The sequence below is a fragment of the Meriones unguiculatus genome, chromosome 3 (genome assembly GCF_030254825.1).
Source record: "Meriones unguiculatus strain TT.TT164.6M chromosome 3, Bangor_MerUng_6.1, whole genome shotgun sequence".
NCBI classification, from domain to species: Eukaryota; Metazoa; Chordata; class Mammalia; order Rodentia; family Muridae; genus Meriones; species Meriones unguiculatus.
The window spans coordinates 74,659,412-74,686,288 of NC_083351.1; the positions used below are offsets into that span (position 1 = coordinate 74,659,412).

At 45.9% G+C, this 26,877-nt stretch overlaps 1 protein-coding gene across 1 annotated transcript; it reads left to right on the forward strand.

The window, feature by feature from the left end:
- The first annotated feature begins 267 nt into the window (after nt 1-267).
- Nucleotides 268-13,403, forward strand: Akr1b1 (aldo-keto reductase family 1 member B). Its single transcript, XM_021635115.2, has 10 exons — nt 268-424; nt 4,285-4,452; nt 5,052-5,168; nt 6,030-6,107; nt 6,408-6,530; nt 6,949-7,055; nt 7,361-7,442; nt 7,948-8,031; nt 10,437-10,519; nt 13,012-13,403. The coding sequence occupies exons 1-10, from the start codon at nt 359-361 to the stop codon at nt 13,052-13,054; spliced, it is 951 nt and encodes a 316-aa protein (XP_021490790.1). The 5' UTR covers nt 268-358; the 3' UTR covers nt 13,055-13,403.
- Nucleotides 13,404-26,877: the final 13,474 nt, after the last annotated feature.

Genomic DNA, 26,877 nt, shown 5'->3' on the forward strand with positions numbered 1-26,877 from the left:
AGGACACAAACGTCTTCTTCTGGGCTCTAAAATGAAACCAAAGCTTCTTCCCATCTCCTTTATCTAGTCTGCGGGTTATTTTCAGAGCCTTCCCGTTCCGGCGCGACAACAGCAGGCAAACACTGCCACGTGGGGCGCAAGGACAGCAGCTGGAGCATTCCGTGCCGCTAGGACCTAGCGAGAGAAGCATCCCCGCCGACCCCTTAAGGACCGCGGCAGCGGCCAATCAGGAGGCGCCTTCCCTCAGGCACGCGCCAATCGCCGGCTTCCTTTCTGCAGGCCGTTGGGGCTATTTAAAGGTGCGCGCCGGAGCCGGCACCGCACAGTTGCCGGTCAGCGTGTGTAACTTGCTGCACTCATGGCTACCCATCTGGAACTCAACAACGGCGCCAAGATGCCCACCCTGGGCCTGGGCACCTGGAAGGTAGGTGCGCTGAGGGGCGCGACCCGCCCCACGCTGGGCGATCCTAAGCGGCCTGCGCTGAGCGGGGCTCGCGGGGCGGGGCCTGCGTGCATCCGGGCCGCGGCCCCGTGTGTTGGGCCCCGGGCGAGCAGCGTGAGAGTGCTCGTGGGCACCGCAGGGAGAGACACCCACGGGGTCCCGGGCGAGAGGAACGGAAGTCGAGGCGCAGCTGTGTCGTCGGGCACCTGTGGCGCCCCAGCCTCACGCGTGGGTTGTCCTCACCTGGCCCTGACGTTGTTGCCCTCTTGGTAATGAGCCAGCTGGGCCAATGGGCCTGAGATAATTAAATTAGGAGGCGAGAGTTTGCCAGGAACCCGCCTGTTCCTCTGTCCCCTAAGGCGCTGTGTGCAGCTCTTACTGGGTGCTGACGCCTCGAAAATTAATCTGGCTTCCGCTTTGCTGGATGCCACCGACTGATTGAAGCCCCAGGCGGGACACCCCAAAACCTCAACACAACACAGCAGGGTTGAGAAGAGGGCCTGATACATCTGAGTGATATACAGAAAGAAAGAACCGATAACTAAAAGCTAGAGCGATAACTTATTTGATTATCTGGCAGCTGAGGAACCAGTTTTGGTGGTATTGCTGAAGTAGAAAAGCTCAGTTCCTGCGATGCTTTTAGGGAAGTTGTAGGTCTGTTAAATCCCACTGCTATGACCTGGATCTTAACCTTGAGTGTGGATGAACCTGGAGAGTCAGCGCTTCGACTCAGTGAAGGAAGAGAAGAACGGGCAGGGTTGAGTTCAAATGATTTGGAACGGGACAGAGTCTGTTTCTACCCAAACTGTAGTTAACATGGGTAATGTATGATGAATGAGAAACAGGTCATACATAGACTTGTCTTTTCTGAACATCTTTCTAGGCCAGTAGATTAGCATGTGAGGTTGTGTTTCCTTCCAGAGGTTCCCTGGTGACTAGAAAGGTGTGATTGAATTACAACCATGAACTCCCTACATGGAAAGATAGTTTCCCTGCTGTAGTAAACATAGCTACAGGGCCCAGCACACACAGGCACAGTAACTACAGTAGAAGTTTTGAAAGTAATGCCTGGCCTTACACTCTTCCCTGGAGGGGCTTCAACTCCCTTTTCTCCTCAGAGGACATGGAATTTCTTTCTGGCTGGCTTGCCTGCCCACTTGTCCTAAGTACACTCATAGTATCGTATGCTCAGCAGGCCTTTGAGGTAAAGCTAACCTTTGACACAGACTGGCATCCTAGTACTGATAATGTTTTGTTCTAGTTGAAAATCTTTGTAAGGACACGACGGTTGTTTCTTCCGCTGTGTTCTCAGTTGTCTTCCAGTTAATGTCTTCTGTGCCTTGCAACCATGAGTCTCTTTTGGCCTAATTGTACCCCAATAAGATTTTGATATCTCAGGTAAAACTACTATATATGTGCACATGCCTTGTAGCCTTTCATAGGGTCACGTGCCATTCGTAAGCTGTGACAGGTTATCTTTGTTTGCTTTTCAAGTCCATTTTTTGCCTCTTTAGGGTAGAACTTGCCCAAGATCCTGGTGTCTGACCAGACGACACTCTTCAACCTTTCCATCTTCAAGATCAAAAATAGTCAAATAAATCTTGCCTGTGGAGGGCCAGTCCTGGATCCACATCTCTATGGAGTGGAGATACGTCTGAAAGTCAGGACAGGTTTATTGATTGGTTACAGTAGAACAGGATTTATTAGTGTTGTTGCCAAAGTAGGGTATGGGCTTTTGGTGTGATAAGGATGGGGGAAGGGTCATTCTTGAGGGTTCCATGTTTAGCCCTTGGAATTAGTGTTCAGGTTACAGAGCTGTAAGATGAACTTATGTACCATCCAGCAAAGGAAAGTGCTCTTTGTGGTGCCTGGGTAGGGCATAAAGGCTGCACATTGCAATCATTCTGTGGGTTTTTGTCAGAGACTTGTGAATGTGGCAGATTTCAGCCTGTGTGGGGAAGGGAGCCCCCGGAAGCACCAGCTCTTTGTCCTTGACCTTTTGCACTTCCAGCCTTTATCTGTCTTTGTCTTCCCATGAAAACATAACACAGATTTTTCTGTGGATTTTAGTTTACTCATCAGCTGTCCTGCAGCTTTGCTTAGTGTTGTCTGCACCCTAGCTCTGAGGAACAGAAAAGGAAAGTTAACCTTAAGGAGAAAACAAGCAGAAAAGTTGTATTAGGGTGGGGCTCATTGGCTATACCCGTGACAGTCACTAGGTCCACGCTTGGGATTCCATTTGGGTTATAAGTTAGGTCACTAGGATCCATTCGTTCTTGGCCCCATTCTCTCAAGGGGTTGCAAGCCCTCGTTCTCCAAGCAGAGGACTCCAGTTGAGGAGAGCTCCTTAGGTCAGTGCAGGGCCTGAGATGGAGTCTCAGCCTGTTCCTGCTTATGCATGAGTAGCTGTAGCAGGTGTTTGGCTTTGCCCAGCCTGGACCTTGTGCCCAGAACTCTGTATAAAGCCAGGTGCTGCCAAGCCCTAAGCAGGGCTACTACAAGGAAGGCAGAGGGCTTCTAAGAGGAGAGTCAATGAAAGTGCCCTGTATCCTGGCAAAAGTTCCTTGTGTGCCGTGAGGCAGAAGAACCCCAACTTGGCAGGCCCCTCTTGTGTTGTCTTCTCAGGCAGCAGGTAATGCCCTTGGCTGTAATCTGTCCGGTCCCAGGGCACCTTCCCACAGGCCGCCCTGCACAAACAGCCTGGCTCCAGCCACCACCCGCCTGATTCCAGAATCCCAATCCGAAGGCGGAGGTTTGGCTGTGGACACCTCATAGCTAGTATCAGCCACGGCTGTGTCTGGGTGCCCCAGAGAGCCTGTGGTAGGAGAGCCCACTCCTGCATCGCCCGAGAGAGTCCTTCAGCCAGAGAAGTGGGGCATGCCACAGGTGCACTCTTAGGTCCCAGAGGGAAATGAAAGATTGTCTGGCAGTCTAAAGGCCTGCTGGCACCTAACAATGGCATGGCTCCTCTGCCTGGCAGGTTTCTCCCTGCTGGGTGTGGAGCAAGCACCCCTGGCTAGCCGCACGGGTGATGGACTTGTCTGGTGTTTCATGGTTTTCCCTAGACTTTTGTTCATAAGGCTCCAGACAAAACAGATGTTGGCGGCTGCTGGCCCTGGGGAGTTTTCTTTTCATTTGCTTCTGCCCCAGCTCTCCAAAGGAATGCGCTGTGTTCGTCCAGCAGCGCCCAGTGCAGTGTCTTGTTCAACTCTCCAATCTAGGCAGGAGCAGCCAGGAGATGGGGCACAGTGCCATGCAGCTGGGGGCTGGTGAAGCTCAGGGCCACACAGGGTCTTTCTCCTTCTCAGTGGCCAGGCTTCTTACGTTTGTTGTGGGACTCGGGTGGTACTCTTCCGTCTTCCCTTCCCACTCACTCCTGTCTGCTGAGACCTCTGAGGGGCCCTCTACTAGACCGGGTCAGCATCAGTTGAGCTCTTGCTGTATGATAAATATCCTGAACTATTTGAATGAAATCTAGTGGGTTTGTTTTGTTTTCTTGTTTTTTTTGACAAGGCTTCATTGTATAGCCCAGACTGGCCTCAACTTTCATGCCTCTGCCTCCAGAATGCTGGGATCATACCTAGGCTTCGTGTAATCTGTGCGGCTGGCAAGCTGGCAAGTGGCGGTCAGGCTCTGCTAAAGTGAAGTTACGCACCATTCACCTTGGTTGCCCTTTCTGGGGGCTGACTGGAATGGAACCACAAATGCATGCTGCCCTGCCTTGGCCCAGTCTCAGCACAGGACGCTGACCCAGGACCATAGATCCCACTGTTCTTCTTTGGTTTTGTGCAAACTCTGCCCTGTTTTGTTTTTAATCTAATGACTTATTTCTTCCTTTTCAGTCCCCTCCTGGCCAGGTGACTGAGGCTGTGAAGGTTGCTATTGACATTGGGTACCGCCACATTGACTGTGCCCAGGTGTACCAGAATGAGAAGGAGGTGGGAGTGGCGCTCCAGGAGAAGCTCAAGGAGCAGGTGGTGAAGCGCCAGGAGCTCTTCGTTGTCAGCAAGGTATCGATCTGTGAGGATTCTGGGCTCCAGTTCATTCCTAGCCACGGGGCCCCAGCTGCCAGTCAGGTCCACACTTCACATGATGGCAGTTAGCTCAGGGTAGGTGTAGCACCTGCTGCATGTCCATCTCTGTATCTTTCTGTTGGACCTGTAGGTTAGAGCTGTGCTGCTGAGACTGGTTGGGGGTTAACTCCCCCTTTGTGAGGAGTGACTTTAGGGACAGAATTTAGTTCCCTTTACAAAATGGGTTTCACTCATGGCCCGTACTTTTAGCTAAAGGCTGTGGATGCACAAAGGAGTACAGGTTGGAGGGGGAGGCTGGCTCCACATGACCTGGCTTGCCAGAGAGGTAGACCTGAGCCTGTGCTTAGCACCTCCCTGTTTATCGTTATGCCTTGTTTGGTCTCTGTGAGGTGCCATTGACCTGACCGCCCTACTTGCCTTTGGGAAGTTGGGATCCACAGTATGAACTGGAAACTTCCAGCTACTCCCAGCATCCTGGTTATGGGGAGATCTACCTCCGCCTTGGAGCTGTGTGGCTCCCAGCTGGGAAGAGGCATTTGCATGGCAGGGGTAACATGTGCCTTTGCTGGCTCCAGCTGTGGTGCACGTTCCACGACAAGAGCATGGTGAAAGGAGCCTGCCAGAAGACACTCAGCGACCTGCAGCTGGACTACCTGGACCTCTACCTTATTCACTGGCCAACAGGCTTCAAGGTGAGGGACTTGAATCCCTGTGGTTCAGGTACTGTCTTCATCTTCCTTGTGAGTACATTATGGGTGTTAACTCGCCTTGTCTCCGCTGCGTGGGGTGTGGGCCTTGGACCAGCATCAGCATAGAAGCCAGCCTTGTGCCTCTCCTACACCCTCAGATGCAGCCTTTTTCCCTCAGTCTTCTAGAATTTAAAGCCGGCGATAACTATGGCTAACATGGTTACTGTGTTCCCTGCTGCACATGGCTGTCGGTGCAGCCAGCCCCCGCTGCCTTTCCTCCTCCAGGCGTGTGCATGCAGTGCTCATACATACATGAGTTTGCCCCTCCATTGCATGCCCTTCTCATTTGTGTAAATACATGTTCACAACCTGGTTCTTTGTGCTGCAGAACTCAGAATCACTGCATTTTCTACCTCTAGCCCATGGCTTGTTTTTTTTTCTGCATGGTTACCCAGATTGAAAGGTCCTGGGTTTTATTCTACAGCTCTGTTTAACTCACTGTAGTCTCTTGGGGCCTGAGGGATTTGATTTCCACACTTTGTTTTTTTACGACAAGTCAGCAAGAGATGGGCAAAGTGATAGCTTTATAGGCCTGAGAGCTGCTGAGATGTGGGCCCCGAGATTCCCAGCCTTGAGCATCTTCTCTGTCCACACACTCTTCTCCGTGGCAGGATTGGTGTCAGGGACTTGGACAGCCAACCTCTCAGCTCCAGTCATGACAAGGACCCCCTCAGGGTCACTTTCTGTTTTCCTTTTCATCCTGGCTTTTTACCATCTTCCACAGTGTTTGTAATGCTGTGAGATGTAAGTAGGTCTGTGAAGAACAGCACTGATCATTTTCTGTGTGTTCCTTGTTTATGACAGCCTGGGAGTGACTACTTCCCACTGGATGCATCAGGGAATGTGATTCCTAGTGACACGGATTTTGTGGACACTTGGACGGTGAGATGACCCTGCTGAGACCCTTATTTATTCTGGTGTTGTGTTAATCGCCTGTGAGGCAGATGTGAGCAGCCGGCTTTGCCACCTCTTCCTGTGCATAGGCTGTTCTATCTGCATGCTTATCTGTTAAGTCTAAAGAAAGCCAGTCCAGCTTTCTGGTCTTTCTCTCGGCCTCTGAAAGGTATAAGGTGCTGGCCATGGATGGGGGGAGGGCATGGCTGTTAAACACAAACATGCTTCTAGTCCTTGTTCTTTTAGGGTTCATTTTAGCACCCAGATAGACCTCTCTTTTCTTTTTAGGCCATGGAACAACTAGTGGATGAAGGTTTGGTGAAAGCGATTGGTGTCTCCAACTTTAACCCTCTTCAGATTGAAAGGATCCTAAACAAACCTGGCTTAAAGTACAAGCCTGCGGTTAACCAGGTGAGCCTCTGCCAGGGAGGAAGCTGGCATACTGTTTCATCATCTAGTCCTGACTCTTAACCTGTGGTCCACATCACCCAGGGAGAGGCCAGTGTTAATCATGACAGACATAGCCAGGAGTGGAAGCTTTGAGGGATCGAATTTGGGGCTAGCCAGCAAAGCTGTGGCTTCACATGAGCGGTGGGCAGCTAGTGAGAGCTGCAGGCTTTTATCTGTGGATAAATAGCCAAGGCCACAGGAATACCTTACAGGCTTATGGCCCTGGAGCACTGGTAACAAAATTATTGTTCTGAATGTGAAGGCTACCATCTGGGAAATGGAGAGAGTTGTTACAGCTTATCTGACAGGCAGCCATTTCGTGTGGGGAGAAAAGGGACATTGTCTACTCCCACAGTCAACCCTCTTGCTTGTGTTGCAGATTGAGTGTCACCCGTACCTAACTCAGGAGAAGTTGATTGAGTACTGCCATTCCAAAGGCATCGTGGTGACTGCATACAGTCCCCTTGGTTCTCCTGACAGGCCCTGGTGAGCTTCTTGGGGGGTCACTGTTGGAGATTAGAAATGACTAAAGGAAATGGTTGAACATCACAGAAAATGCTTCTATGCTGCCATGCAGACCTTGTCTGGAACCTCTGGGCTTTTTGGGAGGTTGTTTCTAGGAGCAAAATGAACATTCTTTTGCAAAAGGACAGCAGGTGGATCATGACCCAGCTTCCGTCCAGCAGCCTGGCCAACCACTCAGAAGTCAGTGTGTGGGTCAGGGCTAGAGTAGCCAGGTGCCTAGAGTGGCGGTGGTAAAGATTCTTGATCTTACCATCTCTCTGCTCCAGGGCCAAGCCTGAAGACCCTTCTATCCTGGAGGATCCCAGGATCAAGGCAATTGCAGCCAAGTACAATAAAACTCCAGCCCAGGTACGGCCCCTCTCAGGTACTCGTGACTGTTGCCTAAGCTCTACACATCTGGTGGTCCCTGTTGGGCAGGAGCAGAGGGAGGTGAGCCCTTGACACCCTCTGTGGAAGTGTGGTTTGGAATCTTAGAATGCAATATTAAGGGCACAGATACGGGATTTAGACAATTAGTTGCCGTGTGGTCTCACATAATAGTGCCTGTCCCTGCAACACAGACATTCACATGGCATTTGCTGGCTGTTCTTGGAAGCCCATCCTTGTACAAATAGAGGTCTCAGCATCTGTGGTATGGGAGATGTTATCTTCTGGGGGTAGTGTGGGTCCCAGGTAGTGACTTACTGTGGCCTTGTAAGGTGCCTGGAGCCCCCGACAGAGCAGGACCCTGGAGTCAGATTTGGAGCAACTGGTGGACGTTACTCGACCTCTCTGAACCTCTTTACTTGTGCAGTTGTAGACTGTGAGATGATAACACAGCGTGTGTATACACTCATCACCTCTGGGTCCACAGGTGCTGATCCGATTACCTATACAAAGGAACCTGGTGGTGATCCCCAAGTCTGTGACACCAGCACGCATTGCTGAGAACTTTAAGGTAAGATTCCAACTGGCAGGCCTGGCTTTCCTCGGTGACATGATGGAGGTGGGAGTTCTCAGGTTCCTTTTTCTACCCCAGCCGTGTGACTGCACTCAAATAATATAATACCTGTACCTATGTTAAGGGCTCTTTTGAAGCTGAAATTTATGATGCACGCAGCACTTGATAGTGCCTGATTCCATCAGAAGTTCTCAGGAAACTTTGCTGGTGTTGAGCCCATGGACTGCTCAGGCCTTCCAGAACACATACTGTCTGTCAAGTGCCTAAGCAGTCATGAACAGGGTTTGGGAATGTCTGCACATCAGGAGTGGGCATTCAGAATGTCCCCAGGAGAAGCTCGGGCTACCTGGTGAGAGGGCCCTCTGGGAGAAGAGCTGTTCCAGGATGGTCCTAGTATCCCATGAGCCTCTGCTCTCTTTAAGTAAAGGAAGGCTTTGCTGAAGAGGTTCAAAGTCAGCCCCACATAGTCCACAACAGACAGTAGGTCATGACGTTTAGGGTGGTTCTGATGACATAGCAAGCAGCTAATCCTACCTCGCCCTAGTGACCATGACCATGCCACTTACTGGGTAAAGAAGTGGAAAGAAAGGCCTGTGCTGTAGAAATGGGCTAATCACTCACCTCATATTTCACTTCAAAGTATTAGGAAAGAAAATGAAGACAGGCAGTTGGTGGCGCATGCTTTTAATTCCAGCACCTGGGAGGCAGAGGCAGGGGATCTCTGTTGAAACCAGCCTGGTTTACAAAGCAAGTTCTAGAGCAGCCAAAGCTACACAGTGAAACCTTGTCTCAAAAAAGAAAACAAAAGAAGAAAAAATGAAGGGAAGGAAGGAATATCTTTCAATGACAAATGTCAAAATACTAACCTAGTGGTTTTTGTTTCTGGTTTTCATCTTACTGTGCATTCTGTGCTTATTTTTCATGCCTGTGATCACAAGAGTGAATAGCAGAGTCTTGGCCTGCACATTTTGTGATCAGGAGCCTCGTAGAATGGGTTGTCTGAGTATGCATCTATTTCCAAGCCCCAGTGCTGCTGAAGGCCATCTGGCGGAATTGTCTACATGCCCCCCATGTACCCCAAATTCTTTCCTGTATTCTGTGGTGGGGTGTTGACCAGTGAAGACCACTCAGACAGCCAGTGGCCACACTGGGTGTTCGGGAATCTCAGTGTAGTCCCGAGGCTTCCTCAGGGTGAGGTATTATGCACAAACCACATCTTGGGTGGCACACTTAACCAGAAGCAGAACTATAGAGCCAAAAGGCAAGGTTAGTACATTTAGAGACTTTCCCACAACAGTGGGCTTTGATGTAAATGAAAAGAAATAAGTGACCAGGAGGGGAAAGGACATAGCTGCTCCTTGGTGTAGAGAGGAGAACGTTTATTATAGAGGTGTGGAGAGCATAGCCAGAGGCAGACACATCCGGGAGAGTCCAGAGTGCTCAGGGCCTTGAGCCATGAGGGAAGAAGGGGAGGGGAAGGGAGACAGGAACCAGACACAGCCCCGAGGCCAAAGGTACAAAAGGAGCAAAAAAGAAAGTAGGTCATTAAAATGTCTAGATTATATAGGGAAGAGCCTCTGGGGGCCACTGGGCTCAAAAGTTCAGGATAGAGGTTGGGGTATGCCAGCCTTACCCTGTAACAGGTAGGGACTGAAGGATGCTGGGAGAACCTGGAGGCTAGGTCTTCTTTGATGTGTTAAATCAGCACCTCAGCTGCTTGGGTTTGAAAGTTAACAGATGAATTAAGTTTTCATTATGGCTGGTGCTGCTATCAGCCTGCTGGGTGTTATGACCTGAATGGTACTTCCATCATGGAGTCGGTGTGCTAAGGCCTGAGAGCCTGTTACATATTCCTGTGTTAATTCTTTTGTCTTCATGGAAATGATGCTGTTATCCCAGTCTGCCTTTTCTGCTGTGTATGTCAAAACCTTAGGTATTTTCTTAGAACATTTCACGTGCTGCTCAACAAGGCATTATCTTTCAGTGCGCCGCTGAAATACATGCTGGTGCCTCTAGACAGTCAAGAGGCTTTTTCCGTCTCACACAGGGGGTCACGGATTAATGAGTGTTCCAGCTGTTGAAGCATCTCCTTCCTATGCTCCACAGTGAGTGGAAGCAGTCAGGTGTTTATCACAGTGGAACTCCTTAGGAGTGTCACAAGAATGACCCAACAGATTGATTCATGATTCTTCTGTGCTTGGGGATTCTGGAAGGGAAAGACCTTTCATAAATGGTCAAAAGTCTGGGCATTTTTTGGAGAGGAATTAACAGTCTTCTTGAAGTTCCATTCATTCTCTTGCCCTCTGCACACCGGGCAGTGGGAGCCATCTGGAGTCTCCTAGTGTTGCCTATTTTCATTGCAGAGCTTATTGGCTTTTTTCTTTTTCTCATGTTTGTGTAAGGTCTTTGATTTTGAGCTGAGCAATGAGGATGTGACCACTCTACTCAGCTACAACAGGAACTGGAGGGTGTGTGCCTTGATGAGGTGAGTGAGTCCAGCCTGTTCTATATCACCAAATATTGTAGAGTAAGAGGCATCTCCAGGCTGGTCCTCAACCGCTTGCAGCCCACTCTGCTTTCATACAGACCATATCTTCTAATTCATGTAGAGCAAGAGAAGCACTGCACAAAGCCAGGGGGAGGATAGCTGCCAAGAGACAGGTCCTTGTCCCTTCCTCCTGCCTGGGAGAACCGTTGGCCCAACTTTGAAATTTTAGTTGCTCTTTGGAACTCAAATGACCCAAGGGGCTCATCTGCTATTCATTTTTCTAGAAGAATTTGTATGTGACTTACTTGACTTAATGACCCTAATAAGGAGTTTAGTAGGAAGATCCTGGTACTGGGCTCAGATAGCCCCATCTCTGGCAACAAAAGGCCCGTGACTCTAGAATGCCACTCAGTCAGCAATGGCCTCTTCAGCTTTGTCTTGGCTGGTTTCTTGCCTTTCCCTGACATAGGGTTTGGACTCCAAGTCCCTGGGAATGTGTTTGCTTTAAGAAGCAACCTGTGTTCCCAATGCTTGCTTTTTCTTCCTAGCCTTGATTCTCACTCTCTTGCCTTCTGCACAGCTCAGGGTCTACATGGTGGCTGCGACCTCTATCATCAGTGTGCCTTAGGCAGTAACATCTGTAATTCAGACTGTGATTACCTGTTCGCACGTCACTATCACAGGGTCCTCAGGTTTTAAGTAGGCTGTAGGCAGGAGTCCCAAACAAACAGGGCCCTTTCTAATATTTTACTAAGGACACTTAACCTTTTAATATGAGAATTTTTTTTTATGTTGAGTCTCATGGGCAGGAGAGAAGAGACTCACCTGCCTCTGGCATCCACTCAGTTCTTAGACCCTGTAGTAGTCCCTCAGCCTTGCATTTCCCTGCCACCGCTGTCCACATTAAGCTTTTGGGGCAGGCAAAATGACCCAGGGGTCTAAGTGACCCCTTCATATCTGCTTGCCGCCTCTGCACCTATTCTAGAAACAGCTGGATACTAGCAATACTGAGTGGGTGTAGGTTGGGGTGGGTGGGAAAAGCCAGCTCTAGTGCTCTTTTTCTAACTGTCCACATGCTAGCCTTCCCATTGAAACACACTGGTACACTGAGCTGGCGTCTGACTCCAGGATGCAGACAAAGGCAGCTCAGGAGAGAGAGAGCTTGAGTGAGTGTTCAGTGAGTTCCGTGCTCCAGGCCTGGCTCACCCTCATCATCCTTTTATCACAGTAGAGCTGCTTTAGGGGTTTGGAAAGAAATAGTGAACAGTGCTCTTTTGCTTATAAGTTCTGGAAGGGAAGGACAACTTCAGTCATGACAAAAATGAGCATCTTCTGAGGAGTAACATAATAGCCTCTCGTAAATTTTATTTCCCCACTGGCTCTCTCTCCTCCACCCAGGATTTTTAAGTTTTAATTTTTTCATGTCATGCATGCATGTATGTGGGCATGTGCACGCATACGTGTATGCGGGCTCTGACACCCTGCCTGTTCAGCTTTCCCAGTGCCCTTGCCATTTTGTTCCCATTACAAGCCATTGGTCCTAGGAAATAGACTGAGCCTTGGCTTTATGCCAGTCCCTCCTTGGTTCCTGCAGTAAAAGTCCAGCTGCTGTTTGGTGCTCATTTCCCTCCAGATAACAGAGGAGTGCCCTCTCCTCTCCTGGGAATGGCTGATGCTTTACTTGGCTTGCACTGTTTTGGCATTCAGTGTTGGACAGCTTGTAAACCTTTCTGTTGCTTACTCTTATCTGTTCTTTTCATACTGTGTTCAGGGTCATAAAATGAGCTGGGTGTGGTGTCACATGCCTGCAATCCCAGCACTTGGGAATTGGAAGCAGAAAGATCTTTAGTTCAAGGTCATCCTCAGCTCAGTAATGTGTGTGAGGCCAACCTGGCTACTGTCTACCACCAGGCCTTTTCCTAAAGAAAAAAAAAAACAACAAAAAAACAAACAAAAAAAAAAACAACAAAAAAGATGACATGATGCTATATAGTCCTGCCAGCTAGTCTGAGTCACTAGAAGGCAGGAATCAGGCCTTGCTGCACAGTGTGCTTCAGGCCTCCTGCTGGGTGTGGCCTATCATGTACTTGCCAGGTCCTGACATCACTAGACAAGGGGAGCCTAGAGGCTGAGCAGCTGTACACATGTGACCAGCGGACTCTAAGACTGTCCTGTTGCTTCTTAGACTCAGCTTGTGATGAGACATCATTTCTGCGTGTTAGTGTCTTATTACAGTGAAAATCTTTTCCTTGCTTGCTGGTAAGACGGCTCAATGTGTTAAGGCATTTGGCACCAACCCTGATGAACGGAGTTCTATCCCCAGGACCCACATGCTAGGAGGAGATACCAGCGTATGCAAGTTATCCTTTGCCTCCAACATGAGCATTGTAGTGTGCACATCCACACACGTACACACAGTGAATACAAAAGTGAACCAATTAATTTTGAAAGGCTTTAACCTGTAAAGTACATGTGTTCTTTCCTGACAGCTGTGCCAAACACAAGGATTACCCCTTCCATGCAGAAGTCTGAAGCTGCGAATTCCTGCTCTTCCCCAAGCAACTTGCACCTGTTCTTCCTGCCTCATGTGTCCTTGCTAGTGTCCTGTGTCCCTCTGCACTGGGTGACACCTTGCGGATCACATACAAGAGTTGGTTGGCTTGGTATAGGTCTTGGAGAGCAGTGTCAGGAGCTGAGGTATTTCTTCCAGCCTTTCTTGGTCTTTCCTCCCCACCTGGAGGATGTTTAACGCCCTTTCCAGCCAAAGAGAACAAGATTTATAGTCTGAGTAGTGCCACTAACAGTTAAGTTCTGAGTGCTTAGAACTATAATCCTTTGGGTCAGACTTCTCTTTGCCTCAAATAAAAACTGCTTTTGTGAATTTGGTGGTGTTCCATTTTGTTCTTGTTCTGTGCAGCAGAGTCCTTATGCCCCACTCCCACCTTCCCTCTCTGAGTCCCTGGTACTACCATCTAGTGTTAGGGCGGTGGGTTACGTCCTGGTCACATGTTGAGCTTAAACATGTTAGGGTGTCTGGACCTTGCCTCTGGACACTGAGCAATCTTTTGTTAAACCTAGAGATTTTACATGTTTACACATTTTCTGAGTGATTGTCACTGCATCCAGGGCTTTTCTGCTAGGGCATAAAGCCCCTGGATGTCACATTTTACTTGGAAGGCCAAAGTCAAAGGCAGCTCTACTTGAGGAAAACACGCTTGTGGTACCCATCATTCAGGCAGAGGGAAGAAAGGCATAAATAACTGACATCAGCTGGATATGGCGAACACTCTGAGGTTACAGAAATAGGGTTGGGGCCCTTATGGTCTTTCCTTATCCAGGATTCAAATGGCGGAAGGCAGGAGAGAGACAGTGTAATGCCCAAGTCTTGAGGACCCCAAAGACCACCAAGGAGCCAATTCTGATGCAGACTCAGTAGGGTCTTTACTATAAGCTTGAGCGCAGGTCCACACCATCATCAATGCAGTGGTTCTCTAGTGTAGAGACCTGAGTTCCGGGGGTGGGAGGAAAGAGGCGTATTTAGGGTTACAGCAAGGTTTGGGAAATTCCAGCTTAGCAGTTACATGATTGGGTGACATTCAGCAAGGGCAAGCTTATTACAAAGTGATTCGCTAACATTGAGCGAGCTATCTATAGACCTCAGGAATGTTTGATATTTCTGTGCCATGAATGTTCTACAAAGTCAATGGGCTGCCCAACACAGATGCCCCACCCTGAGATAAGATACCTTCCCATTCTTATGGTTACCTGCAGACTCTTCCTTGGGTAGGGAATTTTATTTAATTCCTGGAATTAGTGACCTATGGCCTAGTTCCTGGGACTGGTGACTTGGTGTGGGGGCAGGGGGTCAAGCCTGGTACTCTGAACAGGATGCACAATATGACCAGAGCTTCATAAAGCCAGTAGCTCTGATCCTGGCTTAGGATGTCACAGTCTGTTACAGGCCCATCTGATGTCTGGTGACTACCTTACATGGTACAGCTATTTATGACACTGCTGAAGATGAGTTGGACGGCAGTGATTGCTAGGTTTCTCCTGAGGAGGAACAAGGTTCTGAACTTCAACAACTGGGACCAGGAATTCCACCTACACAGGCTACTGGGTGGCCTCTGGTCTGAGCCCTGCTTCTAGCATCGATGGTCCAGGTCCTCTTGCTGGAGTAGGTACGTCCCATCTCGTCTTCTAACTGCAAGTGTTATGTTGCAGATTATTAGCTGGCTAGTGCCCACTTCCAGCTCTGCAGGTAGTTAAGAGTTGGCCAGTAGACACTGGAAAACCTAGGGACTATCATGAGGCAGAGTTTTCTTCTTAGCATGGTTAGTAAATGAAAGAGGAGCTGAACCCCCAGTATATTTCAAGTGCCAGGAGGAGCTTTTTCACTTTGCCAGCCCCTATTCTTCAAGGCCAGCGGTTCTCTAATTACATTCTTTGAACTGCAATTCATTTGTTCTAACTTGGAGATTATTTAATCTGCCTTCATCCCCTCAGTCTATAAAATGCTTACTTTATGTGGTTATAAGGATTAAATGACATCATGAATATTAAACTAAAGCATCCTGCACAGGCTGTTCAGACATGGCAGCCAAGCCAGGGAGCTCATCATGTATGGTCATAGCAGCTTCATGACCATACATGATGGAAGGAGAGAGCTGACTTCCACATGCACACCATGGCATCCACAAGTTTGTGTATGTGTGTACATGCACATAGACACACAAAAAAGTTAATGAAATGACCATTATTCCTGATATTCATATATAACCAAACATGCCAGAAGCAAACCCACAGCTCCTTTCCAGTTCACAGATGGTACCGAGGGGTGTAGCTGTACTCAGGAAAGGTTCTGTAGAGATAGCACCACCCATGGTCTGAGCTCTACCAACACTCAATCACAGAAAGGGACAGACCCTGATGAACTTTTATTTTCCATCTCAAGGGTTTTATTTAATGGCACAAGGAATGTGTGGGCAGCTGAAGAAAATGCTGCCCATGTTTTTTTTTTTTTTTAATAAGGCTTGTTTCATAGAAATAGTCAAGTACAATCACAGGATGCAAGAGATAGTAAAGATTATAGAGAACATCTAATCTGGTGTTTCCGTAGACCGGTGGGTGTTTTCAGTTTTGTTTTTGGCAGCAGACTTTATTCTGAAAAGAAATTCTGCCTGGCCTTCAATATATAAACTGCAGATAAAGGCTCAGGGAGGATCCTGGGCGTGGAGCCAGCAGCATCCTTTCCCATAGGCTCCTACCCAGGAGGGACCTAGAACAGTTTCAAAGCCCCCTTTTGTTGTTTCTAACAAACATGTATAAGCTTTTATTTCACAGAGTTTCCGGTATCTGGAACTGAAGGTGGATCAGATCAGAGTCTCTGATTGGATGTGTGAGGATGTGTTTGTGAGATTCTTGGCTAGGATCTGTTTCAAGGTGGTGCACTCAGCCAGTCATGTCAGTAATGGGTACTGGCAGAGATGCTCGCTTGCTCACTTCATGTGCCTTTTCCGAAAGCTACTGCAATGTCCACACAGGATGGTGTTTCTTCATGACATAACATGGAAGCCGCAGTTCCCTTCATGAAAACATCCAGAGGGTACACAGCACCATTTTCAGAATGTCTTACAGATCAGCCAGTTGGTGTATTGGGTGTACCTTGAGAACGCCAAAACTCACAATCTGAGCTGAGCAGTGGTGGCACATGCCTTTAATCCTAGCACTCTTGGAGGCACAGGTAGGCAGAGTTTGTGGATTTGAGGCCAGCCTGGTCTACAGAGTGAGTTCCTGTGCAGTCATGCCTACACAGAGAAACCCTGTCTCAAAAAAAACAAAAACCACAAAAAACTTACAATCTGGAAACTACATACTGTTTACAGGATACTCAGAAGCAGTGATACACATGTGCACAGTATTTTAAAAATATATGTTCAGAGTAGAACCAAACAAAATCCCCAGGGATCAGAGGATGACTTCCCAAAGCTCACTAGCTATTTTGTATAAAATGGGCCCAGAATCTAGGTCTCTAGATTTTTGTCTATTACATTGCATCATAATATTGTGATATTAGATTAAAATAAAATTACAGAGGCTGGAGAGATGGGTTGGCTGTTAAAAGCATGTACTGCTTTTCCAGAGGACCTGAGTTCCATTTCTAGCACCCAGAGCAGGGAGCTCACAACAGTCTATAACTCCAGCTCCAGGAGAACTGATGCTGGCCTCCGTGTGTACCTGAACTTGTGCACACATAGAGACATAACTTAAAGTAATAAAAATAAATCCTTAAAAACCAGAAATTATAGTAGATTACACAAGGGTAAAACGTTATCACCAAGTAAGCAGAGCTGGCTCTGCAGTGCCGGGTCATGTTGGTGATATGATGTAATTGATAGGATGAGACTGTCAATCAGTGCCTGGTTAGGTCTCCTATTGCGTGATGAGACAACTAAAGGAACCTGGGAAGGAAATGGTTTATTTACACTTCCACATCTCTGTTCCTCAGGGCAGGAAGTCAAACAGTGCAGGAACCTGGAGGCAGGAGCTGATGCAGAGGCCATGGAGGAGTGCTGCTTACTGGCTTGTCTACCCTGCTTTCTTACAGAATCCAGGACCACCACCATCAATCATGAATTATAGCCTGATCTTATGGAGGCATTTCTCAGTTGAGGTTCCCTCCTGCGATGACTCTAGCTTGTGACAAATTGACATAAAAATAAGCCAGTACACTCAGTCTATTCTTCCTCCAAGCAAGAACCCTAATAGTAATTAAAAAAAAAAAACCAATATAAAAGCTTTGTAAAACACATGACCAGTTCTCTTCAAAGCTGTCAAAGTCATCAAAATAAGGAACACCTGAGATGAGACTGAGGAGACAGGTTGATTAAATGTGATGAGGTCCTTAGATGGGAAATGAACAGTCTGAAGCAGCATAGACCTCAGTTAATGAGTTTATTGATACTGCCTCACTACTTAGGCCAAATCAATTGATAATAACTGGAAAGTAGGTGTGAGGTATTTGGCAACTGGCTATACTATCTTTGCAAACTTTCTATAAATTTTAAGATAAAATGCCTCATAAAAGAAAACTTCATTGTGAAGTTGCTCACATTGGTCATTGTGAGCAAAAGATCTAAATTACTCAATCTGCTTTAAGGGTAGCCACATACATTCCTTACATTAAGCAGGTAAAATTATTCTCAGAGTATAGAAATGAATGACATCTTTACTAACCTTATTCTTGGAGGACACATTTCTAAGTGAAGATAAGATGTTTATGAAAATCAGCAATATGCTAGGCAAAAATACCTTGACACATTGCCAAGAATTGGTAACACAATGGTGGTCTCTTGTCACCTTTAAATTAAACTATAAAGTTGTAACAAAATTATCTAGAAACTGTTCTCTACCACCCTAAATGCATTTGGAAAATTTGAAACAGATATACAGTCAAGTCAAAAATTAAAGAGAGTTGACAGTAAATCCCAGAAATGCCTGCTCATTACTTTTGAGGTAGACATATGTTAATACTCATTAACCCTCTATTGCAGATGAAACTGCTGAAGTCAATACACCATGAGCACAAGATCATATAGCCAGAAAATGGTGGAGCTGAGATTTCCAGATATCCTCTGTCTCTTAAGCTCAGTCTAACTCTTCAGACTGTCTCCTAACTTAAAGTAGAAAACACAAGCAGAGATATAAAGACCTGACCTGTCAGAACTTTGCTGTGCAGACAATGTGTAGGGAAACTCATAACCTTGTACCTATGAAAGACGCTGAATGGTTAAAATCTTTCCATATTGGAAATATCTGGGCTGACATAGCTTTGGCGGAACAGCTCTTGTTTGGCATGTTCAAGGGCCTGGGTTTAATCCCAGCATCCCTCAAAGTTTCATAATGAATGGCTTTATATAAGTATGCAACATTTCAGGTATAGACAATGAAAACCTTATGCAAATTCTTTCAGAAAACAGTGTTCTACTTTCATTTTCATTGCTGTTATACAATGTTCTAACAGGAAATAATTTGGAGGAGAAAAGGGGTATTTGCAATTTCAGGTTACAGTTCATCATTTTATCATTGTGGGGAAATCAAGGCAAGAACTTCAAATAGCTAGTCATATTACATCTATAATCAAGCAGACAAGAAATGAATGCATACGTGCTTGTTTCCCTGCTGCTCAGCTGTCTCTGTTACATGTGTCAGGATCCTGCAAGGGGTGGTGTTGCCCAGAGTGGGGTGGTCTTCCTACATCAATTAAGAATCACGGCAATCCCCACCACCGAGCCTACAGGCCAACCTTGTCCAGACAACTTCTCAGTTAAGACTCTAGATGTTTCTAGATTATGTCAAATTGACAGAAACTAGCCATTGCACAGAGTAAGAGGGAAGGTTTTCAAACTCATTTATACAGCAATATATCTTTGATACTAAAATCTGAGTGGAACACCTCAAAAAAGGGAAAAATAATCAGACTAATCTCACCACAGACAAACATCCTGAACAAAAATATAGTTAACAACATTGAATAATGTATAAAATGACCAACATGATTTTATCTTCGGCATCTGCTGTTGGTTTACTGCTACAAAGTAATACAGTTCTCCAGATGAACAAATTATCTATCTATCTATCCACACAAACATATCAGAAAGAAATTTCATGATAAAAATCTTTTGGTAAACAGGGAAAAGGAGAACATGTCTTTAGTGTGAGATAAAGAACATTTATGTCCTTATCAATATCAGTCTATCATAGTATAGCCTCACTCTGTGCAAACTGTAGCCATATGCTTTCATGTGAGTGAATAAAAAAAAAAAAACCTAGGAAAAATAGCAAATAAAAATAGACAATAAAATTCCATTTATATAAAGGTTGAAAATACTGAGTAACATTTTGAAACTATTATAGGGCATAAAACTACACATACAAGGGGACAATTTTGTTACTATCTGGCTCAGCCTTGTTATAAGGAAGTATGTACAAGCCTTTGAGGTACTACTGATTTCTTAACCTGGGTTCTGAGAACACGCATGTTTATTTTCAATCTTCATTATTTTGTTGTTTTACTCTGTTGTGTGTGCTGTAAATAAGCAGTCATGCAGTGTGTGTGTGTGTGTGTGTGTGTGTGTGTGTGTAGACAGAAGTCAACATTTGGTGTTTGCCTTGGATATTCTCCATGTTATTTATTTATTTGTTTTTTGAGACAGGGTCTCTTGGGAACCTGGAATTTATTGATTCAGCTAGACTGGCCAAGTAGAAAGCTCCAAGATCTGCCTGTCTCCATCCACACACTCGCCCCAGCACTGGGTTACACAGAGGTACTGCTTGTCTTGCTTTTTACGTGGATTCCAGGAGACCCAAATCTAGTCCTTCTGCTTGCACAACAAGCACTTCACCTATTGAATCGCCTCTCCAGTTGCTTATTTCCAAAACGGTGTACAGAGAATCTAGATATTATTGCATTCACACTTTACAAATTCTGAGGGGCAACCAGGGACAAAATCAATAGTCTGTATGGATGGAGAGTCTCTGCGAGCACCAACCAACAGCTCGGTAGGTTTCCGAAGCTGGCGCAGGAATTTCGTTAGTCTGTGGATCTTGGGGCGAGCACCCTAGGTTGTCTATCTGTCTGTCTGTCTGTCTATCTATCTATCTATCTACCTACCTACCTACCTACCTATCTATCTATCTATCTATCTATCTATCTATCTATCTATCTATCTAATGTATTTTAAGGTAGGTTTATAAAATATTCCTTTTTTTTTCAAACATCTTTCCTGTTATTTATTCCTCCTCTGTCCTCTCTGACTATATTTTCCTCCCTTCTCCATTCCCAGTTAAAATCCTCTCCCCATTTTCCCCATCCTCAGCCCCTTCATGGTGCCTAAAGTCCTACTGTCTTCTTCTCTAGAACTCACTCTCCCCTGTCTCATGGTCCCTTTCTACTTTTCTGTTTGTTGCTATAATAATTTCAGGTTATCCAAATGTAAACATTTGCAGCTGGAGCCAAATAAGAGAACACATGATGCTTCTTCTGTGTTTAGGCTGCCTTACACAGTCCAGCATTCCCTGTTCCATCCACACACCTGAACATTTCATGATTTCATTTTTCTTTACCAGTGAATAGAATTCCATTGTGTATATGTATCACATTTTCATAGTCTATTCACTAGTTAGGTTTCTTCCATTTTGTAGCTTCTATAAATAGAGTGGCAGTGAACACAGCTGAACATACATCTCTTTTTAGGGTAACCAACCCTTTGGTTTTATGCCAAGGAGTGTTGTAGCTGGGCCATAAGGTAGATCTACTTTTAGCTTTTTGAGAATTCTCAGTCAGGGATCATTGGCATATGTCTTTAATCCCAGCACACAGGAGGTAGAGGCAGGCAGATTGCTGTGAGTTCAAGGCCAGCCTTATCTACAAAGCAAGTCCAGGATAGCCAGGGCTACACAGAGAAACCCTGTCTCAAAAAAACCCAACCCAAACCAAACCAAACCAAAACAGTTCTCCACACTGATATCTATAGAGCAGTGTTTCTTAACCTGTGGGTTGCAACCCTTTTGTGGGCATTGAATTTTCACAGGAATCTCCTAAGACTATAGGAAAATATAGATATTTACATTATTCATAGCATTAGCAAAATTACAGTTATGAAGTAGCAAAAAACAATGTATGGTTGGGAGTCACCACAACATGAGGAATTGTGTTAAACTGCAGCCCTGGGAAGGTTGGGAACCATTGCTATAGAGAATATAGAGGCTACAACAGTTTGCAGTCCCACCAACAGTGAATGAGGGCTTCCTTTCCTGACATCTTCACCAGCATTTGTTAATTGTTTTCATGATCTTGGCCATTCTGAGTAGATGAGATGTAGACAGAAAAAATAAAATCTCAAAAGCATTTCGAAGATATATCTTGGCTTCCTTCCTTCCTTCCTTCCTTCCTTCCTTCTTCCTTTCTTTCGAGAATTCTATGTTTGTATCCATAACTCATTTTTAATAATAAAAATTAACTTTTTCTACATTTCATTTGTCCTTACAACAATCTAGTGAGATTTGTATATCATAAGCCTTGCTTTACAGATGAACTTAAATCAGGGAAAATTCAATGGTGTGCTGAAGCTCTCATGACTTGTCAACAATGTCACCTTCTAATTCTATATGGCCTTTTCCCTGAATCATATTGAAGCTAATTATTATAACTATTCCTGCTTTCTTAACTCTTGACATAGAAAAATTTGAGTGGCCTGTTGCATATGACTAGGCAGAAGGAAGAAAGCAAGTAAGTCCTTTTAAAAGAATTATTTTTTTAATCTGATTTTCTCTCTAGCTCTTCATGGCATGCTGATTCATCAGTGAGAAGTAAAATTTTCCATCAGGTCGAAGTCATTTCAATGGTATGAGGATGTGAGCGAGGTGGTCAGAGATGAAGTAACAGATTTTGAGCTATCAGGGCCGCGATCTTGCAGGTATCTGGAACTCAAGAAAGAAAAGGCCAACCTTGGGGCCATGCCCAGGAACTAGATAAGTTTTGATGAATTTGGAGTACAAGTCAAAAAGGATCAAGGAATGAGACCTTAACCACAGGATTAGATCTCCATTTGTTCTTAGTTCCTATAGGAGAGGCACAGGGGCCAATACAGTTCAGTATAGTGGCAATGTTCAGGGGCCCTGACCATAGGATGAGGCCAGAAATGGGGCAGATGTATAGGGCACGGGTGGCTGCAAGCCTGCAGCATTGGCATATTGGCCTAGACCTGAGTACCCAAGAGAAAGATAGTTTCCTTCCCAGTTACTGTGGCTTAGTAGATTTAGAACTGGGTTGTTGGTCTTTGTAAGAATTTTCAGTGGTCTGAAGCTCTGTAGAGGTGAGGTTAAATGACTATGTCAAGGACAACCAGCTGGTCTGAATGGTTACAGCTAAGACTAGAGCTTATCCTAGGACTTTAGTCCAGCATTCTTCTTCTCTAGGTCTCTGCTTCAGGTAGAGCTAACTATGAACTAGACTGAAGTTCTAAGCACCTGGGAGTTGTTTTTTTGGGGTATGTCTTGGTGGGCATCTTGATTATTAATTGATGCTCCCTCAGGGGGAGCCTCATCCCTGAAGCATCACCACTCCCTGAAGGGGATCTTGGCATGCATGCATTCACTAGTCCCTCCTGATTGTGGATGCAATGCTACGAGATGCTTCATGTTCCCGGCCTCTTCCTTGATATCTCCACCACGATGGACTGTGACCCCGAACTGTGAGCTGTAATGAACCTTCTCTCCTTTAAGTTGGAGTATTTTGTCACAGCAGCAGAAAAAAGAAAAACAAAAACAAAAAACTAAGATAGTCACCTATCCTGATGTCCTCTTAGTCTGAACACATCATTTTGGACACCCAATCGTCAATTTGTGGCACACTGTGGACCACAGACCACACTGTCTTGCGGTGGGAAACCACAAGGAAGCCCATGGTCCCTTCTCTGGATTTGGAGGCAGTAAGGAAAATGGGATGTGGGTTTTCTCTTCTCCTTCCATCCCCACCAAAGTCAGACAAAGTCCTTCTTAATTACTTTGTTTAATTACACACTGTCTCATTTGAAAGGGGGTTCTGATTCTTTTGGTTTGGTTTGGTTTGGTTTGGCTTTTTGATACAGGATCTCCCTACACAGCCCTTGCATCGGGAAATGCAATGTAGACCAGGCTGGCCTTAAATTCACAGAGACTCTCCTGTCTCTGCCTCCAAAGTGCTGAGATTAAAGGTGTGCCCTACCACACCCTGATTATTTATTATGTATTTTATTTGGCTGTGTGTGTGTGTGTGTGTGTGTGCGCGCGCACAGCAAATGTGTGGTGGTCAGAAGACAACTTGTGAGCGTCATTTCTGGTTGTCTTTGACACTGTGGGCCTTGGGGACTGAGCTCAGGTCATCAGGCTTGTGGCAAGTACCTTTATCCATGGCACCACCTTGCCACCCTCTGGTTCTAATTCTTAAAAAAAGGTTTAAAAAAAACCAAAATCTTCCATGAAGAACAAAGTTGGATGTCTTAGGATTCTTTGCTTACTTCCTGCACCTGGGAAATACTCAGTAGGTGTTTAGTATGGGAGGCCTAGTTATGTGGCCAGCTTTCTTCTGCACACTAAGGCGCATAGTAGGAGTACTAGGTCTCTAGCACACAAATCTAGGACTCATCCCTCAGGAGTTACCTGTCAGACAGCAGTATTTCCTTTATAAGAAGTTCTAGGAAAGGGGATTGGCTTACCTATTTTATGCACAGTGTTCTTACATCCTCTTTAATTCCACCCTGCTTCCTGGATTTCTCTGGAGAAAGGTAGAAGAGATAGACTAAGACCTCAGTGCATATACCTTCTGACATTTCTACTTTACAGTAGAGACTTTTTTCTCCACATGCCCATCGAGAGCTAGTTCAAAACCTTTGCAGATTATTGCCTGCTGGGAAACATAAGACAACACCTGCTTGACGGTGACGGAGGACAGGAGAGGATTCCTATTGTATGACCCCTCATGGATTCCAGGACTATATGGCAGGGAGGTGATATTCTTACTAAAGGAAGGCAGGTGAAGAAATGGACAACATGAAGGGCTTGGAGAAGAAGTACCTGGCCTCCACTCCATGCCACTGAAGCTTTTCTTGACTCAGCATCTACTCTCTGCACTTATATCATTAAATTCCTCTTGAATAGGGTGGAGTACATAGCCTCTGGTTTCCGTCTGCCCTGGCCTGCCTGTTTCATCAGAACTCACCTGACAACGCCTCAGCGCTGTAATTGGGCTTAACTCAAGCCCTAGGGCCCAGTGCCCTTTTGAAGGCTACAAGCTGAAACCAAGCCAGGACAGAAGAGAACCTTGTTGCTCCTGCTTGGGCTGTGTGAGGCAAAGGGAGTTTCCATCTTTGTAAGCTGCTTTGTAGTCTCCTAAGCTTATAGTATGGTGTGTGCTTCCCTCTGCTGGCTAATGTGGATCAACATTTCTGTATTTTGTTTTTGTTTTGTTTTACAATTTATTTACTTTGTATCCTAGTTGTAGCCCCCTCCCTCATCTCCTCCCTGTCCCACTCTCCCTCCCTCTTCTTCTTCTATCCCTCAGCCTTAGTCCACTGATAGGGGGAGTCCTCCTTCCCTACTGTCTGACCCTAGCCTATCAGGTCCCATCAGGACTGCCTGGATCCTCTTCCTTTGTGGACTGGCTAGGTCACCTCACCAGGGAGAAGTAATCAAGGAGCAGGCAACTGAGTTTGTGACGGAGACAGCCCCTGGTCCCCTTACTCAGAGACCCACATGGAGACTGATCTGTTTATGAGCTACATCTGAGCAGGGGGGTCTAGGTCCTCTCTATGCAAGGTCTTTGGTTGATGTATCAGTCTTTGCAGTTCTCCCCTGACCAAGATTTTTGGCTTTGTTGGTCTCCTTGTGGAGCTCCTATCCCCTCCCGCTCCTTCTACATCCCTCTTCTTCGTTCCTGCACTCTCTTCAACGTTTGACTGTGAGTCTCTGCATCTGCTTTGACCCCTGCTGGGTGGAGTCTTTCAGAGGACCTCTATAGTAGGCTTCCACCCTGTTTCCTCTCTTCTACCGCTTCTGGTATGTATCCTGTTTTCCCTTCTGAATGAGAATTAAGCATCTTCCCTAGGGTCCTCCTTGTTGTTTAGCTTCTTTGGGTTTGTAGATTTTAGTATGTTTATCCTATATTATATGGCTAATATATGCTTATAAGTGATTATATATCATGCATGCCTTTCTGCTGCTGGGATAGCTCACTTAGGGTGATCTTTTCTAGTTCCCACCATTTGCCTGCAAATTTCATGATTTCCTTGTTTTTAATAGCTGAGTAGTATTCCATTGTGTAAATGTACCACAATTTCTTTATCCATTGTTCTGTTGAGGGACATCTAGGTTGTTTCTAGATTCTGGCTATTATGAATAAAGATGCTATGAACACAGTTAAGCAAATGTTCCTTGTTGTATGGTTGAGCATCTTTCGAATATATACCCAGGAGTGGGATAGCTGGGTCTTGAGGTATAGCTATTCCCAGTTTTTTGAGAAAGCTCCAGGTTGATTTCCAAAGTGGTTGTACAAGTTCACACTCCCATCAGCAATGGAGAAGGTTCCCCTTTCTCCATATCCTCACCAGCATGTGTTGTCACTTGAGTTTTTGATCTTAGACATTTTGACGGGTGTAAGGTAAAATTGCAGGGTTGTTCTGATTTGCATTTCCCTGATAGCTAAGGATGTTGAACAACATTTCTTTAAGTGTTTTTTGGCCATTCAATATTCTTCCATTGAGAATTCTCTGTTTAGCTCTGTACCTCCTTTTTTTTAATTGGGTTATTTGGTTTGTTGGTGTTTAATTTCCTTAAGTTCTTTATATATTCTGGATATCAGTCCTCTGTCAGATGTAGGGTTGGTGAAGATCTTTTCCCAGTCTGTAGGCTGTCATTTTGTTCTCTTGACCATGTCCTTTGCTTTACAGAAGCTTTTTAGTTTCATGAGGTCCTATTTATTGATTGTTGCTCTTAGAGCCTGTGTGGTTGGTGTTATATTCAGGAAGTTGTCTCCTGTGCCAATGAGTTCAAGGCTCTTTCCCCACTTTTTCTTCTAACAGGTTTAGTGTATCTGGTTTTATATTGAGATCTTTGATCCACTTGATACTTTTTGCACGGTGATAAGGATGGATCTATTTGCATTTTTCTACATATAGATATCCAGTTAGACCAGCACCATTTGTTGAAGATGCTGTCTTTTTTCCATTGTATGTTTTTGGTTTCTTTGACAAAAATCAGGTGTCCATAGGTATGTGGGTTTATTTCTGGATCTTTGATTTGATTCCATTAATCCACCAGTCTGTTTCTGTGCCAGTACCATGCCATTTTTTTATTACTGTTGCTCTATAGTACAGCTTGAAATCAGGGATGGAGATACCTCCAAGATCCAACATCTGTAAACTGGAAAGGAAGAAGCTAAAGTATCACTATTCGCAGGTGATATGATAGTATACAAGAGTGACCCTAAAAATTCTACCAAAGGGGGGGAGCCAAGATGGCGGCGCTGGGAAAACAGCGCGTCTGAGCAGCAGGACAGCACTTTCCGTGCAGCGACCAGGAGACTGAACTCTGGGCCCTGAAACCACAGTGGTCGTGTTTCCCAGGTGAGGGGAGGCTCCCACGGCGGGGGGAATCGGTCGGGTCCACTCACGGCTACCCAGCCAGAACCCGGAAGAAATCCCGGGTAACAAGGGCTTTGGGTCTCCGGGCTGGAGCTGCAAGCAGGCGGGTCCCAGCCACTTTCCCAGGCTGATCCGTGGGCACAAGGGTACCTGAGACTGGGAGTCCCAGTCGCGGGG

Bases quoted from the DNA above. Each gene is read 5' to 3' on its own strand.
- Akr1b1 (XM_021635115.2), top strand. From the start codon at position 359: ATGGCTACCCATCTGGAACTCAACAACGGCGCCAAGATGCCCACCCTG. The intron at 7,056-7,360 runs GTGAGCTTCTTG...TCTCTGCTCCAG, and splicing joins GGTTCTCCTGACAGGCCCTG to GGCCAAGCCTGAAGACCCTT. The intron at 8,032-10,436 runs GTAAGATTCCAA...TGTTTGTGTAAG, and splicing joins GCATTGCTGAGAACTTTAAG to GTCTTTGATTTTGAGCTGAG.